Consider the following 15,604-nt stretch of genomic DNA (forward strand, 5'->3'; position numbering starts at 1 on the left):
TGACTGTTGATTGGGAGAAATGTTTAAATGTTTCTTGGCAGTTCTGCATTACACTTACAACCTAGTTTAGTGAGAGCTTTTATAAATGACCCTAAAGCAAACTCTTGATAGAAATGACTATGCCTTTTTTCCCGTCACTTTATCCTCCCCAAATAGATGTTAGTACTGTAAAACGTGGATTTTAGAAAATGATCCTTTTCTTTCTTTGCTCTATCAGCAGTTTGCAATTCAAAATTTCTGTTTTTTCCTCAAGTATATATATATATTTGCAGTTATAATACAAAATGTAGTTCCGTGTTGGATGGTGTGTAACTACACTGTCATGGTAATCTTGATTTAAATTTTTGCCTAGAAGTGCCTAGAATCAGAAACTCTGCCATAAATCTTAGAAATTATCTTTTACTTATTTTACTAATCACTGCCTTTTCAAAGTAAAAAACAGAGGGACAGGGTATAGCTCACTGGTAGAGTGTGTGCTTATCACGCATGAGGTCTTGGATTCAATCCCTAGTACCTCTATTAAAAATAAATAAATAAACAAACTTAATTACCCACCTCCCCCCAAAATAAAGTTAAAAACAGTTTCCCCTGAATTGGCTTCACTGAAGTGCTAAATAAAATTTGAATGGTTGATGGTCGTCTTTCTTAAAAAAAAAAAAAAGTGTTTGAAATAAACGAATTTGTTCGAGTTAAGTGTACGTTTCTGTGCTGAGTTGAACTCAGCGGTTGGTATTTTAGGGAAAACCACAAAGCCTCAGGACATACTGCAAAGTGCCTGGTCCTCAGAGGCAAGGCCTTGTGGCCCCTCAGAACCCTGGGCTCCTCCTCTAAAAGATGGGAATTAGATGAAGTAATTTCTGAGGTTCCTTCAAGCTCCAACATTTCATAATGGTTTCAGGAAAGAAATACTACGTAACTGGAAGAATGTAAAAACATGAGACATTTGAAAAAGTCCTCATTTCTCTCATGCCTAAATATCTACTTTAGATGTCATTTTTACTCACCATCCTCTTCTGCTTTTGCCTGGTGTATGAATTACAAGACAATTATGTTTGTAATGGTTTCAGGGTCATTCCTATCTTCCTCTTCTGAAAATAACCAATGTGACAAAAATAGGGTGTGTAAATTAAGGGTGTGATAACTTAACTGACTTTTAAAGCCATTAATACTGACCTTTGAGACCTGGCTTTTTCCTGGGTCCCCATCAATCACTTCTATACCACCTCCCTCCCCCAGTACAAAGTGTTAGACGGATGTGGACACAGTTTGTATTACTGGAGGTTATGGTGATGGGGAGGAGAAAGAGGGAATGAATAGGAAAAACACCATATTTTTTAGTTGTTACATTTCATAGTGAATATAGCTGTGTTGAATTTAGAGGTGAATAAATGTGTGAATGTTGATTCCCTTGTATGTTTAGGTCATACTACTAGATATTACACTGGAACTTCAGAAGCAAATTATGTCTGAATTGGAAATTCTTTATAAGGTAATTTTTTTCTTGGTTATTTTTCCTTGCAAAATATGCCTATGGTATTGGCTTGCAGGTTTTTAACCACTTTTGTCTCATTTTTGTTACAGTGTGATTCATCATATATCATAGGGTTTTATGGTGCATTTTTCGTTGAAAATAGGATTTCAATATGTACAGAATTCATGGATGGTGAGTTTTTCCTTTTATAATACTTTAAAAATGATTTGGGGGTAGAGTGCTTTAAAACCTGGTTGTGATATAGATATCAAGTAGAATTAAAAATAGTTAAAATATAACTAAATAAAAAATTTTTTAAATTTTTAAAAATAGTTAAAATACACTAATAATGACTTCCTTTTTGCTCTAAAATATCCTGGTGTTAGGGGTTCCTGGTGTTAAATATTTATAGCCAAGCTATAATTTCAAGAATGTAACTTCATTTACTTTTATTGAAAATTTAAATAGAACAGATTAAATGTTAGTCTAATCGGTGGTTTGATACTTGATTCTTCCATACAATCTGTCTTTTCTTACAAAACAGATGTTCTGTTCTTCTAATGTTTCAATAGCCAAAACAGATTTTCCTCTAAAGAAATCTATTAACCCAATGTCCTGTGTCTTTTAGAAAGAAATCGGTTCTTAATTGCAAGATAAGAAATTGTTTTTCAACACAGCTGTTTAGCCAAAATGTGTTTAGCTTTTTTTTGGACTCCAGCCCTTTCCTTCCTTCTTTATTTTTCATTCAATCCTATTTTGGTAACTCTTTTTTGATTTGAATATTATGGCAAAATGCAGATTTCTTGATATCCCGTTAATGAAATGATGTCATCATTGTTACTGTTTACCCTTTTAAATCAAAGCAGTCTTTAAATTTCATATTTTCAATTTTTTAATGTCTAGCTCATTAAAACAACATTTTAAAAGTATGAACTTTTCAAAGTAAGACTTAGTTCATTTGGGGGATTCTCAGTATATTACTAATACAATTAGTTCATGCCTTGCAATACTTTTTAACGAGCCAGCACTGATGTCTTCATACTGTAATAACGTGTGCTAAGTTAGTTGCAGTGGATGTCAAGAATTGAAAGTCTTACAGCCATATGGATATTCAGGGGACTGACTAGAAAAAGTGGGTTCAGAGAGCCAGTACATGTCATTATTTTATGACTTTTCATCATTCTTTCTTGAAGTCTTCAATTTTTTGTTACGTTAAAAATTATTTATTTAGATGATATATTCAAATACCATAAAATTCAGTCTTTTCATGTGTATAATTCAGTGGTTTTTAGTATATTCAGAAGGTTCTATAACCATCACCACTAATTCCAAAACATTTTTATTGCTCGAGAAACAAACTCCCTACCCATTAGCAGTCGCTCCCTATACCTTCTTCCCTCTAGTCCCTGGCCACCACTAATCTATGTTCTTTCTCTATAGATTTCCCTAATTTGGACATTTCATATAAGTGAAATCATACAATATGTGGCCTTTGTGTCTGGCTTCTTTCACTTAGCATAACATTCTCAAGGTTTATGCATGTTGTAGCATTTATCAGTACTTCATTCCTTTTTATGACTGCATAATAGTCCATTGTGTGGATGAACCACATTTTATTTACTCATTCATCACTGATGGCTATTTATGTTTCCACTTTGGGGCTATTATGATTGATGCTACTGTGTACATTTGTGTACAAGTTTTTGTGAGGACATGTGTTTTTAATTCTCTTGAGTATGTAAGTAGGAGTAGAATTGCTGGGTCATACAATAACTCTATTTGACACTGCTAAACTGTTCCATTCCATTGCACATCACAATTTTTTTTTTTGGTTGAGGGAGGTAATTAGGTTTATTTATTGGTTTATTCTTAGAGGAGGTACTGGGGATTGAAACCAGGACCTCGTGCATACTAAGCATGTGCTCTACCACTTGAGCTATACCCTCCCCACCCCATTGTACATCAGTTTGCATTCACAGTGATTTTTGTATATTGATCTTGTATTCTGCTACCTTGCTACACTTGTTTCTTAAACTCTAACAGGTTTTTGTAGATTCCTTAGGGTTTTCTATATAGAAGATCATGTCATCTGCAAATATAAGTAGTTTTACTTCTTCCTTTCCAGTCGGGGTCCTTTTGTTTCTCTAATGCTTAATTACCGTGACTCAAACTTTCAGTACAATGTTGAGTAGAGGTAGTGAGGGCAGACATCCTTCTTCTGCTCCTAATCTTAGAGGAGAAGCTTTCAGTCTTTCACCATTAACTGTGATGTTAGCTGTGGGTTTTTAGTGGATGCCATTTGTCAAGTTGTGGAAATTCCTTCTCTTCCAACTTTGTTGGGTATTTTTATCATAAAAGGGCATTAGATTTTGTAACGTGTTTTTTCTGTGTCTGTTGAAATGATCATGTGTTTTTGTCCTTTATTCTATAATTATGGTATATTACATTAATAGATTTTTGCATATTGAACCAATTGTGACATTCCTGGGATAATTCCACTTAGTCATGATGTGTAATTCTTTCCATATGTTGCTGGCGTCACTTTGCTAGTATTTTGTTGAGGATTTTTGCATCTGTATTCTTAAGGGATACTGGTTTGTAGTTTTCTTTCCTTATGATATCATTATGTAATTTTGATATTAAAATAATTCTGTCCTCAAAGAATGAGTTGGACAGTGTTCTCTTCCATTTTCTTGGAAGAGTTTGTGAAAGATTGATGTTAATTTTTCTTTAAACATTTGGTGTAATTCACCAGTGAAGCCATCTGTTCCTGGGGTTTTCCTTCTGAGTTGTTTTTCTGGTCAAGTGGCATCTGTTGTCTGTTATTAGGAGAAGTCCAGGCACTTCTGCCCACTGCATCTTGGTATTGGAGTCGCCTAGAAAAACACTATGCAGTCAGGCACTGGATTGAACAATGCTTTACTCACATAAAAAAAGAGACCAAGCAAGCAAGATCAGCTTCAGTAGTGGGTGTCAGTTCCCCATGGCTAGCAGCAGTCCCTCCTGGCAGTCTGTGTAGGGCAGTTGGTCTGCACGTACCCATCTCATGTTGCAGCAGAGATAGCCCCCATTCCACCCTCCTCCCCTAGAGTCAGAAGTGCTGAAAGCTAGAGGCATGCCTGAGGTCTGCTGATGCACATGCTCAAGCAGGACAAAGGAGTACATATTGAGCCTGAAACAGGGAAAGATATTCCAGAATAAGAAGGTGAACCCAACACAGGCAGTGGGCTCTGTATCTCTTGGTAAGCAAGTATTCCAAGTCCAAGGCGCATTCTTATGTGGCCAAGTTGAGTTTGCAAGACTGTGTGTGTAAGACTATCTTCCCTTCAGAGTTTTTTTTCTAATTGTGGTAAAATACATAAAATATATGCTTTACCATATTAACCACTTTTAAGTGTGTAGTTCAGTACCAATAAGTACATTCACATAACTGCAACCACCACCACCATTCATCTCCAGAACTCTTTTCATGTTGCAAAACTAAAACTCTATACCCATTAAACCATAGCTCCCCTTTGCCTCCTGCTCCAAGGCCATGGCAGCCAACATTCTGCTTTCTGTCTGAATGAGTTGGGCTACCCTGGCTACGTCATCTAAGTGGAATCACACAGTATTTGTCTTTTGGGGGCTTATTTCACTTTTCATAATGTCCTCAAGATTGTTGTGGCATATATCAGAATTTACTTCCTTTTTAAGACTGAATAACAATTGTGAATAGATTTTTTTTTTACCAACCAATATCTTTATTAATTACAGGTAGTTATAGATTTGTTCAGAATTTCTGTTTCTTCTTGAGTGAGTTTTGGTAGTTTGTGGCTTTCTAGAAATTTGTTCATTTCATCCAGATTATCGAATTTGTTGGTACTCAGTTATTCCTAATCATTTTTATTTCTGTAAAGTTAGTATTAATGTTCTCTCTTTCATTCCAGATTTTAGTAATTTGAGTCTTCTCTCTTTTTCTCTTGGTCAGGGTAGCTAAAAGTTGGTCACTTTCTTTGTCTTTTTCAAAGGACCAACTCTTGGTTTCTTTGATTTTGCCTTTCGTTTTTCTTTTGTGTCATTTATCTCTGCTCTAATATTTATTCATTCTACTAGCTCTGTGTTTAGTTTGTTCTCTCTTTTTTGTATTTCTAAGCTGCAAAGTTAGGCTATTGACTAGGAGAACTTTTTAATTTAATGTAGGTATTTGCAACTGTACATTTCCCTCTAAACATTGCTTTAGCTGCACCCTAGACATTTTGATATGTTGGGTTTTTTTTGTTGTTGTTGTTGTTGTTTTGTTTTTTGTTTTTTTCATTTTTACTTATCTTGAAGTATTTTCTAATTCCCCACAAAGATAATCCCTTGTGATTTTTTTTTTGGCCCATTTTTATTTAGGACTGTGTCATTTTCCACATGGAATGTCCTTCTGTTGTTGATTTCTAATATTTCTTTGAGGTCAAAGAACATACTTTGTATGATTTCACTTCTTTCAAATTTATTAAGATTTGCTTTATGCCCTAAAATATTGTCTGTCCTGGAGAATGTTCCATGTGCACTTAAGAAAAATGTATTCTGCTGTTGATAGGTGGGGTGTTCTTGAGATGTCTGTTAGGGCTAGTTGGTTTATGGTGTTGTTTAAGTATTTTATTTCCTTGTTAATCTTTACTGCAATTGTTCTATCCATTGTTGAAAGTAGGGTATTTAAGTGGGGTATTTTTGGGTTGTCTACTTCTCGCTTCAGTTTTGTCAGTTTATGCTTCACATACTTTGGCATTCTGTTGTTAGGTGCATATATGTTTATAATTGTTTTATCTTCTTGATGAATTGGCTCTTACCATAATAAAATGTGTTTCTTTGTCTCTAGTCACAAAATTTATATGAATCTATTTTGTCTGACATTAGTATAGTCATCCTGGTTCCCTGTTGATTACTGTTTGTTTGTTACATCTTCTTCCATTGTTTATTTTCAACTTATTTGTGTCTTTGAATCTAAAGTGCATCTGCTAAGGACAGCATGTATTTGGTTAATATTTTTATCCATTCTGTAAATCTCTCATTAATTCATTTGTATTTAATGTATTAACTGACAAGATAGGATTTATATCTGCCATTTTACTACTTGTTTTTAAGTCTTGTGTCTTCTATTTTCCTCTAAACCTTTATTACTGCTTTCTTTTATGTTAAATAGATATTTTCTAATGTACTATTTAAATTATCTTGTGGGTTGTTTTTTTTTTTTACTGCATTTTTAAGGTCCATTTTTGGTTTCCTTGGAGACTGCAGTTATCATTTTAACTTGTAGCAACTTAGTTCAGATTAATATCAACTTCCTTTCAATAGAAAGGTGTATAAAAACTTTGCTCCTATATAGCCCCATTCCTTCTCCCTCCTTTCTACTGTTATTGTTGTATGTTACATCCTTGTATGTTTTACACTCATCAACACAGATTTATAATTACTGCTTTATGCGGTTGTCTTTTAAATTGTGTAAGAGAAAAAAGACTTACAAACAAAAAAAATGTGCTTTATTTCTTCATGTGAATTTGAGTTACTGTCTAGTAACTTCAATCTGAAGTTCTTTCAGTCTGAAGGACTGAATTTCTTCTAGGGCAGGTCAACTGCTAATGAATTCTCTTAGTTTTTGTTTATTTGGGTATGTCTTATTTTCTTCATTTTTTATAAGATAGTTTTGCTGGATATAGAATTTTGGGTTGATAGTCTTTCCCTTTGAGCTATTTGAATATACCATCTCATTGCCTCAGATTTCCATGGTTTCTAATGAGTAATCAGCAGTTCATTTTTTTAAGAATCCCTTGTAATTGATGTATTGCTTATCCTACTGCTTTTAAGATTCTCCTTTTGTCTTTGTCTGTGGACAGTTTCATATTGTGTCTAGGTATAGGACTCTTTGAATTTATCCTACTTGCAGTTTACTGAACTTCTTGGATATGGAGATTAATGGTATTATGAAATTCGGAAACTATTGGGCATTAGTCCTCCAGATATTCTTTGTGCTTCTCCTCCTCGCTTTCAAGTCTCCCCATTATGCGTGTGTTGATACACTTGACGGTATCTTTCAGACCTCTGAAAATGTGTTCATTTTTCTTTATTCTCTTTTCCTTCTGTTCCTAGACTGGATAATCTCAATTGACCTATCTTCATATTCCCTGAATCTTTCTTCTGCCTGGTCAGATATGCTGTGGAGATATTTTCATTTCAGTTGTTGTCCTTTTCAACTACAGACTTTATATATAGACATAGGTACATTTATATATGTATGAATATATGCATATGAATGTATATTGTGTATAGGTGTGTTTGTGGGAGTATGTGTCACTTCTGGTTCTTTATTGATAGCTTCCATTTGGGGAGATGTCATCCTCATACTTTAGTTCCTTGCACATGGTTTCCTTTAGTTATGTGAACATGTATTAAAATAACTGACTAAAGATCTTTTTCCAGTTAAGTCCAACATCAGAGCTTTCTTAGGGACAGTTTTCTGTTGATTGCTTTCATTCCTGTGTATGAGTCATACGTTTTTGTTTCTCGACATGTCTCATTTTTTATTGAAAAATGGACATTTTAAGTTATATAATGTGTTAACTCTGGAAATCAGATTCTCCTGCATCCCCAGGGTTTGTTGTTGTTGTAAGTTTGTTTAGTGACTTTTCTGAACTACTCCATAGTGTTTGTATCTCCAGTATATGGCCACTGAAGCCTCTTTTCAGTTAACTTACTGGTTAGGTAATGACTGGACAGAGACTTCCTTAAATGCCTGAGGCTACGTCTCCCAGTCTTTGCTGAAGGGCTCCGAGTGTGTTGGGGCACAGCTTCAGTACTGTCCCAGGGGCTGGAGAGCAGGCACTGGGAATGTGGCAAGTTAAAATGCCGCAAAGCTTGCCACTCCTACCGAGGTTCAGGTGTTGTCCTGAATAAATAATTCTGAGGTTGCCACAATCCTTTGGCTAATTTCCAGAGTTCTGAAAAAGTTCATTCTGACAATTTTTGCCCGTTTCTTCTGTGGAAAAGAGAATTTTCAGAGGACTTTTGCCCTGCCATTTTCAGTGATGTCATCTTTTAGTTAATATTTTAATACTTTATACCCTTATCTTAAACTATGCACAAATACAGTCTTTATAGACTATGTTTAACACTTTTTTGAGACTCCTCACTCCTTAGACTTGAGCTGCCTAAAGCCTTCCCTTACTGCTACTTAGTGGCTTCCCTTTCCTCTGTGCTTCCTGGTCCCCGAACACTAAAATTTCCCACTTCTTCATTTTGTTCTCCCTTTCCCATCTCCTGTGTTATCTCCCACATCAACAGCTCTAAAATTTTCTCACCCTCCCCCAGATTTTATCTGCCTCTTTCTCATTCAGAGAGAACATAGACTGTCAGGTGTGAGCGCTCACACTTCCTTGCTCTTCCTCCCGTGGCCCAGCCACGACTGCACACGCCTGATCCGCCTCTCCCATGAAGCGCTGCCCAGGGTCAGTCCCTTTACGTGGGCGTCCCCTTGGTGGAGTTTCTCCACCAACCATCCGCTCTCTTTCGGGCCTTCATTCTCTCTAATACAACAAAACATTCCCTAAAAATACATGCACCAAAAACTGTGTACCGTCCTCTTCCATTCCCTCTCTCCTCCTCCCAGTTAACCTTCTAACCACCTTTCTCTCAGCCCTAGTACCATTCCTTGACTGTAGACTCTCATTGTTTGTTTTAATCTTACATTAGTTGTTTATTTCCAAGTATTTATTGAGCTTATTCTTTTAGACACTGTTCTAAACCCGGGGGCACAACAGTGAACAAGACTTGATCTCTGTTGGTATGGGGCTTAAATTCTAGAAGGGTGAGACAGACGGGAAATGTGCAGTACACTCTGAGAGAGAGACAGGTCTGGTTAGAACCTAAAGCAGGGTAGATGATGACTAATAAGGAGGGGGGGTGCTAGATAGGACGGTCAGGGGTGGCTTTTTTATGGGGGTGGCATTTTAGCAGAGTCTTAAGGTCATTGAGCCAGCGCAGGGAAGGTCACGGGGAAGGTCTTCCAGGCAGTGGGAGTATCAAGTATAAATGCTCCAAGGTGGGAGCAAGCCTAATCAGTGCCCCACAAGAGAAGGCCAGGGTGCCTTGAGAGTGGTGACGAGAGGACCTGGGGCCAAGTAGGAGGCCAGAGAAGCACGCAGAAGCTGGATTGTGTAGGCCTTGTAGGTCATGGAAAGGAGCTTGGATTTCAGTCTGAATTTATTAGGATGCATTAGAAGGTTTGAAGTCGGGGAGTGATGTGATATGCCTTCTCACTGAATCAAAATCAGATCCACTCCAAAGCAGCCAAATACAGCATCTCAGAATTTATGCACGTATATTTGGGTTACCATCATGGGAATACATTGTTCCCCCCAAAACCCATGTTGCAAAGAAAGAAAGAAAGGGCTCTTTATTTTCTCAACTGGAAGAAACTAAGAGAGCTTCTGAAATTTTTGCTTGTGACTCCAGATTTCCATTTTGTTAGTATTAATAACAGTCATGATCATTTTAAGAAAAATGTTAGGATGAATATGACGGCGATGTTGCCTTGTTCATGTACCACAAATTTGTTTATCCCACATGCAAGAAACTACTTTATATTTTGACCCTGTATTAGGATAAGCATAGACATCACCCCATGAGTTCGTTTTGGCTTAGTTACATGAAGATGATAGCTGTAATTCATCAGCGGAAATGGGTACTTGTTTGACAGTTAAGATGCGTTTTTTGCTAGTCTATTAGCAGTCCTCCTCCTGGGTCCCACAGTGGATAGTGGCATGCAAGAAATGACTAACTAGGGATGATCTGGGGCCAGGGAACCAAAAGAAGTGACAGGTCACAGACAGCAACCCAGTGACCTTGAAATCATGAAGAAAAGGTTCAAACCAGCCATGCAGCAGATAAATGAGTCAGATCTGAAGCCTTGAATACCAGTGTCTCTCAGCTAAGATTAAACCGTCTCTCTGAGTATGTGTTGTTGTAGTATCACATTGCAGTGAGACTGTAAAAAGTTCACATGTGATTCTCAAGCTATGTGATGTTATGGGGAAACCTTTTAGATTTTTGCAGTTGTGGAAATCCAAGGGCTCAGATCTTTTCTGAGCTCTGGCATCAACTGACTCTCAGCCAGGACTAGAATACTTCCCTCTCTGGGACTCAGCTTCCCCCATCTGTCAAATAAAGTCATTGGATCAAGCTTAAATGTCCCTCCTGCACTAGTGTTTGATGATTTGATGAGTCTAAGGATTGCCTTTGGGGGATGGGCATATAGGATAGAAATGATAGTAAAACTCTGTAAAAATTCAATTGAAAACTCTCTGGGGGGAGGGTATAGCTCAAGTGGTAGAGTGCATGCCTATCATGCACGAGGTCCTGCATTCAATCCCCAGTACCTCCTCTAAAAATAAATAAACCTAATTATGCACCCCCCTGCCAAAATAATTAAATGATACAATAATAAGTAAATAAAAATTAAAAAATGAAAACCCTCTGCATTTTTAGCCTGATAAGAATTCACCAGGCTTAGTAGGAACTCTTGATTCTGAGTGGATCAGCCACATCTTTTTTTTTTTTTTTTTTTTTTTTTTTGCCTCTGACATCTATCTCTAATGGTTATGACAAGGACAGGATGAATCTGTGATGGAACAAAGCCAGCTATGTAAAGATTTACCATATGGATGGCTAAGGAGAGTGGGATATAACTGAGATTAAGTAGATATTTACAAAAACCAGTGAGTTACCTCAAAATGGGATTCTTTTTTTGGCTTGTTCCACTAATGTAGTAACATAATCTCTGGTTTTTTTCATTTGGCTTATTCATTTAGCTGTCCATTTAGCTAATTAAGCCCTACTTTATATCCTGTAAAAGTAAATCTCCTCTCAAGAGTTCTTACTAGTATATGTGAATAGATTTGCACCTCCTAGTTTTGAGCCACTGAAGCTGTTCACTTCCCAAGGGATTGCCCCAATAAACTGCGTTTTGTCAGTATTCCAAATACCAGCATGTAAAGCTTGATCCTGAGATTGTTCATCCTTGCAACAGCCAACCCATCTGAAAGATCGATGAGAACATGAAGTATTTTTCTACTGTATTTTCATTGCATCTGTAATAAAAATGCTGTTTTAGGAAGTAAAGATGGTTCAGCTCATTACATAGGTGTCTTTTTTTTTTTTTTTTTTTTTTTTCAATTTTCTTCCTAGTAGCACCCAGAGCCAAAGTATAAGGTTCAGTTACACTGTGGTTTTCCAGCTTCTCATAGAATCTGGAAACTACAAGCCAAAGTTACCTAAAGAAGTGGTGATTTTCCTGCTTTTAACAGGATAAGTACAAAGCCAGTAGCTTTATATATATGTATTATGGATAACATTTTGTTACAGGAAAAAGTAATATAATTTTTTTCTAATGTTCAGCTTTAGAAAAACTTGACATATGAAAATATTTATTTTTGCAAAATGGACTTAACTGCATTTCTAAAGGATACTATATGCTCTGTGTTAGTATCTTATGAGGCATACTTGCAGTTCATACTGTAGTAAATTTGTTAAATATGAATTCTAACCTCTGATAAAAACAAAAATTGTTTCTCAAATATGTTGGATAATTCCTTTATGGAACTGAAAGATCGTACATACCACCTTGACTCAAAGAAAGTTATTACATGTGGTTAAAATAGTTCTTGTATAATCATATCATTAATGTGAGTAAAGCAGTGATTCTTTGCATATCCTTCTAAAATTCTTATCCTACGTGTGTAAGATGAAAAATTTAACAAGCATACTCAAATTTGTACTTCCAAATAAATACTGTTTTTTTTAAATAGTAACCTAGGACAGTTACGCACTTATCTCAGTGATACTGTTGCGACAAGTGGTTTGCAGTCCCTGCTTTTGAAGCTGTTTTCAGAGCAACTTAACCTATCTGGTGAAATTCATAGTGATTTTAATTCATTTGTCTGTTCATCTGATAGATATTTATTGAACATCTACTCTTTGCTAGCTGTACTCATTTCTAGGTTGATGAAAAGTAAAAATGAATAACATGGCCCCTGCCTTTTGAGAATAAAAATGGAAGTATCTAGTTATGCTTGATGTGGATGTAAAATGATGTCATAAAGTTGGACTAAAAAGCTAGTTTTACTCTAGACATCCAATGCATGATGGAAGTAGAAGGGAAAAAAGTCTCACAGTGGATGCACAGAGGAGGTCCCCAGCATACTGTTCTAGCAGTTTCATTTGTTGTAACACAGCATGTTTGTCTTCACAGGAGGGTCTTTGGATGTATATAGAAAAATTCCAGAGCATGTCCTTGGAAGAATTGCAGTGGCCGTGAGTACATGGCGTCAACTCTGTGAGATTTGGGTGGCTTACTCTTTCTAGCCAAGCCTTATTCTCCTTATATCCTCAGGACTTTTTTCTTTTTCTTTTTTTCTTCAATCCCTATTAACTGCCAGGGCCTTCTTAATTCTCATCATTTATGTCCTTTTTTCTTTTCATAGACCAACTCACAATAATGACATAGACACATGATGTCTTCAGACTTAACGATACTCTGACCCATTCTAATTTCATGTGTTTGCAGGGATCTTAGTGCTCTTGTTAACCAGTAAAATTTCCAAGTTCTTCAGAAAGAAAGTTGTTTGAGGAACATTTTATAGGGCATATATGATTAGAAAATACTTGGAAAGTCTAAATTATTGTAATAAAACCATCTATAAGAAAATACTACTTTATTCTTAAAATGTTTTGCAGACTCTTTATGTGCTTGGTTTTAATTTTTTTTTCACCAGCTGTTTCTAGGAATGTTTTCCGTTTGTTATCAGAAGCAGTTTTCCTGTTTTCTGTATTCATGAATAAAACTGACTGAAATATACCAACTAAATTAACATGACTATATAAACCCCAGATTTCAAATTTGGAATGATGTATGGAGGCTAAACGGTGTCTTAAGAGAAGCCATGGGGTGGTGTAATAGTAAACAGTTGCTAAACTAAAGGCACTCTAGTAACTTAAGCGGCTTAATGCAGAACAAAGTGATTATACCATGTACCATTTAATTAAGTGGCTGATTTTCGCATTCATTATACATCAAACTGACTACTCAGTCCTTTAATCCAACATGGACACTTACTTAGTCTTAGTTCATTGTAATTCACAGCTTTCCTTTTTTCTTCCTAATTATTAGTGTGAACTGCCCGGGGTGATGAGAACTTTCTTTTCTGAGGTTCTTGCTTCTAAGTAGCTTCTAATCTACATGTTTAGGTAGATTAGTATGAAATTTGAGTGCTTAAATCACTATTTTAGATGAAAATAAAAATGTTTCATTTCCTCTTTTAATCTCGGGGGGAATGAATGCTTTGTGGCTTTTGGCAGTTCTTGGCTCTGAAGTTTAATAACATGTATAGTAAAGGGCGAAAAAAGGCAGGGATACCAATTGAAAAAGAAAAAGGTATATGAGTTCTGTGTGCTCAATTATCTATCAAACTTGGCTAACAGAGGAATCTGCCTTCTTCGCTAGAGAAGCACATTCTTCCTGGACTTCATAAATCTTGCCTCTGTCTTGTGTAGGGCACAAGGCTGTCGGTCTTTTCAGTTCTGCTGGAATGGGAAGCCTGTGGAGTGAATGGAGTCAGCAAAAAATAATAGTAATAATAATCCAGCTTCAGTGCAGGGCTTACCTATTGGGTCATTGCAAACATGACAATGATTTTAGTGAAAGGCATTTGAAATAAGTGCTAGCCCAAAGCATTGTTTACATTTGCCCTTACATTTTTAAAAATTAGGGTGGTTTTTCTTTCTAAAATGTGTCCAATTTCTCCAGCTTTTATGGCTCATCAGGTCATAGTAATGAAAACTGCCTGTGGCCAGAGTGGGAAAAAAAAATGCTTTTGATAATTTTGCTCTTCATCTGCCACTTCTTATAAACTCTGCTGGTGCCTGAGCTTATGTAAAGCCTCCAAAGTATATTTTTTAATGAAATTTTAGTAGACTGAAACTTGGATAATCCTTTGTTGGAGCTGACAGGCGTCAGTGGAAGGGTTCTCCCAATAGAAATAAGACTCGCAAATTGGTGGTTTGTAGGACATGATTCCCAAAGTAAATGTTCGCACAGCTTGGTTGGGTTCCCAGTATCTTTGACCAGCTCTCCTCTGATGTTATGAACAATGCACCAGCATTGTTCGCGGAGTTCCCTCAGTGAGGCCAAGAAAGCACATGGGTTCTGTTGCCAAGTCAGAAGCAACAGGACCAGAGGTGAGAGGAGGGAAATAGGTGTATATTAAATACTTCTTTGTATTTTTGTGCCAGGCGATAATAAATCTTTTACGTACAAATACTGTCATGTAACCTTCACAATAACTCTGTAATGTGCAGATTATTGTACATATTTTGTATGAGTGTAGGATGAGGTGTAGAAAAGTTAAGCAGCTTGCCCAGAATTACCACATAACCCAGTCAGTAATAATTAGAACCCAGGGAACTTTGACTCCAGGCCCCATGCTCTTTACTGTGCTTTCCTAAGAGAATGAGAAAAAAGAAGAGGGAAAAATGAAAGGGAAAAAAAGGTTAAAAAGTAAAAAAAAAAAGGGAAGTACAAATGAGAGAATACTGGAATAACATATACAGTTATTTCAGGTTCTTTTTATATCTTAGAACCACGTCTAGGCATCTCTCCCTCTGCAAATTGACTTTGTTTTCCAGGCTCTAATAATCTGGCATGCTGTGCAGGTCCACAGACCCAAGGTTCATTACAGGACGGACCCTGTCAGCCTTTATGATATGTTGTCCAAATTTTCTTCTGTAGGATGTAGGGCAAGAGGATATTTTCCCAGAAAAAGAAATCCGTATAAACTGGTGGTTTCAGCCTCCCACCTTGCTCAGTGATTTTTATCCACTTTCCATTTGAACCTGGTCTCCTATAAGGAGAAGCGCCTTTCTGCCTTTCCCTGCCATCTAATACATTTTACTTTTCCTCTCATTTCTGAAGCGGTGACACTGTGTACTGTATTTTGAGTGCTAATGTTGATTGAAGTTGTCCCTGAAGGGACGTGCGCTTGACATGTCAAGGAGTGAGTGATTGACAGCAGGTATAAGTACTTTTAGTGTCAAGGCTTTGTCAAGTCATTGCTGTGA

At 36.6% G+C, this 15,604-nt stretch overlaps 1 protein-coding gene across 8 annotated transcripts in view; it reads left to right on the forward strand.

The window, feature by feature from the left end:
- The window catches only part of MAP2K5 (mitogen-activated protein kinase kinase 5), a 235,775-nt gene that overhangs the window by 81,637 nt on the left and 138,534 nt on the right, over positions 1 to 15,604 (forward strand). For all 8 annotated transcript variants that reach the window (XM_064485502.1, XM_064485501.1, XM_064485500.1 and 5 more), the window contains 3 exons: positions 1,421 to 1,489; positions 1,582 to 1,663; positions 12,741 to 12,802. In XM_064485502.1, coding sequence (XP_064341572.1) covers positions 1,421 to 1,489; positions 1,582 to 1,663; positions 12,741 to 12,802 — 213 coding nt within the window. The remainder of the gene's footprint in view (positions 1 to 1,420; positions 1,490 to 1,581; positions 1,664 to 12,740; positions 12,803 to 15,604) is intronic.

The sequence above is a fragment of the Camelus dromedarius genome, chromosome 5 (genome assembly GCF_036321535.1).
Source record: "Camelus dromedarius isolate mCamDro1 chromosome 5, mCamDro1.pat, whole genome shotgun sequence".
In the NCBI taxonomy this organism is placed as follows: domain Eukaryota; kingdom Metazoa; phylum Chordata; class Mammalia; order Artiodactyla; family Camelidae; genus Camelus; species Camelus dromedarius.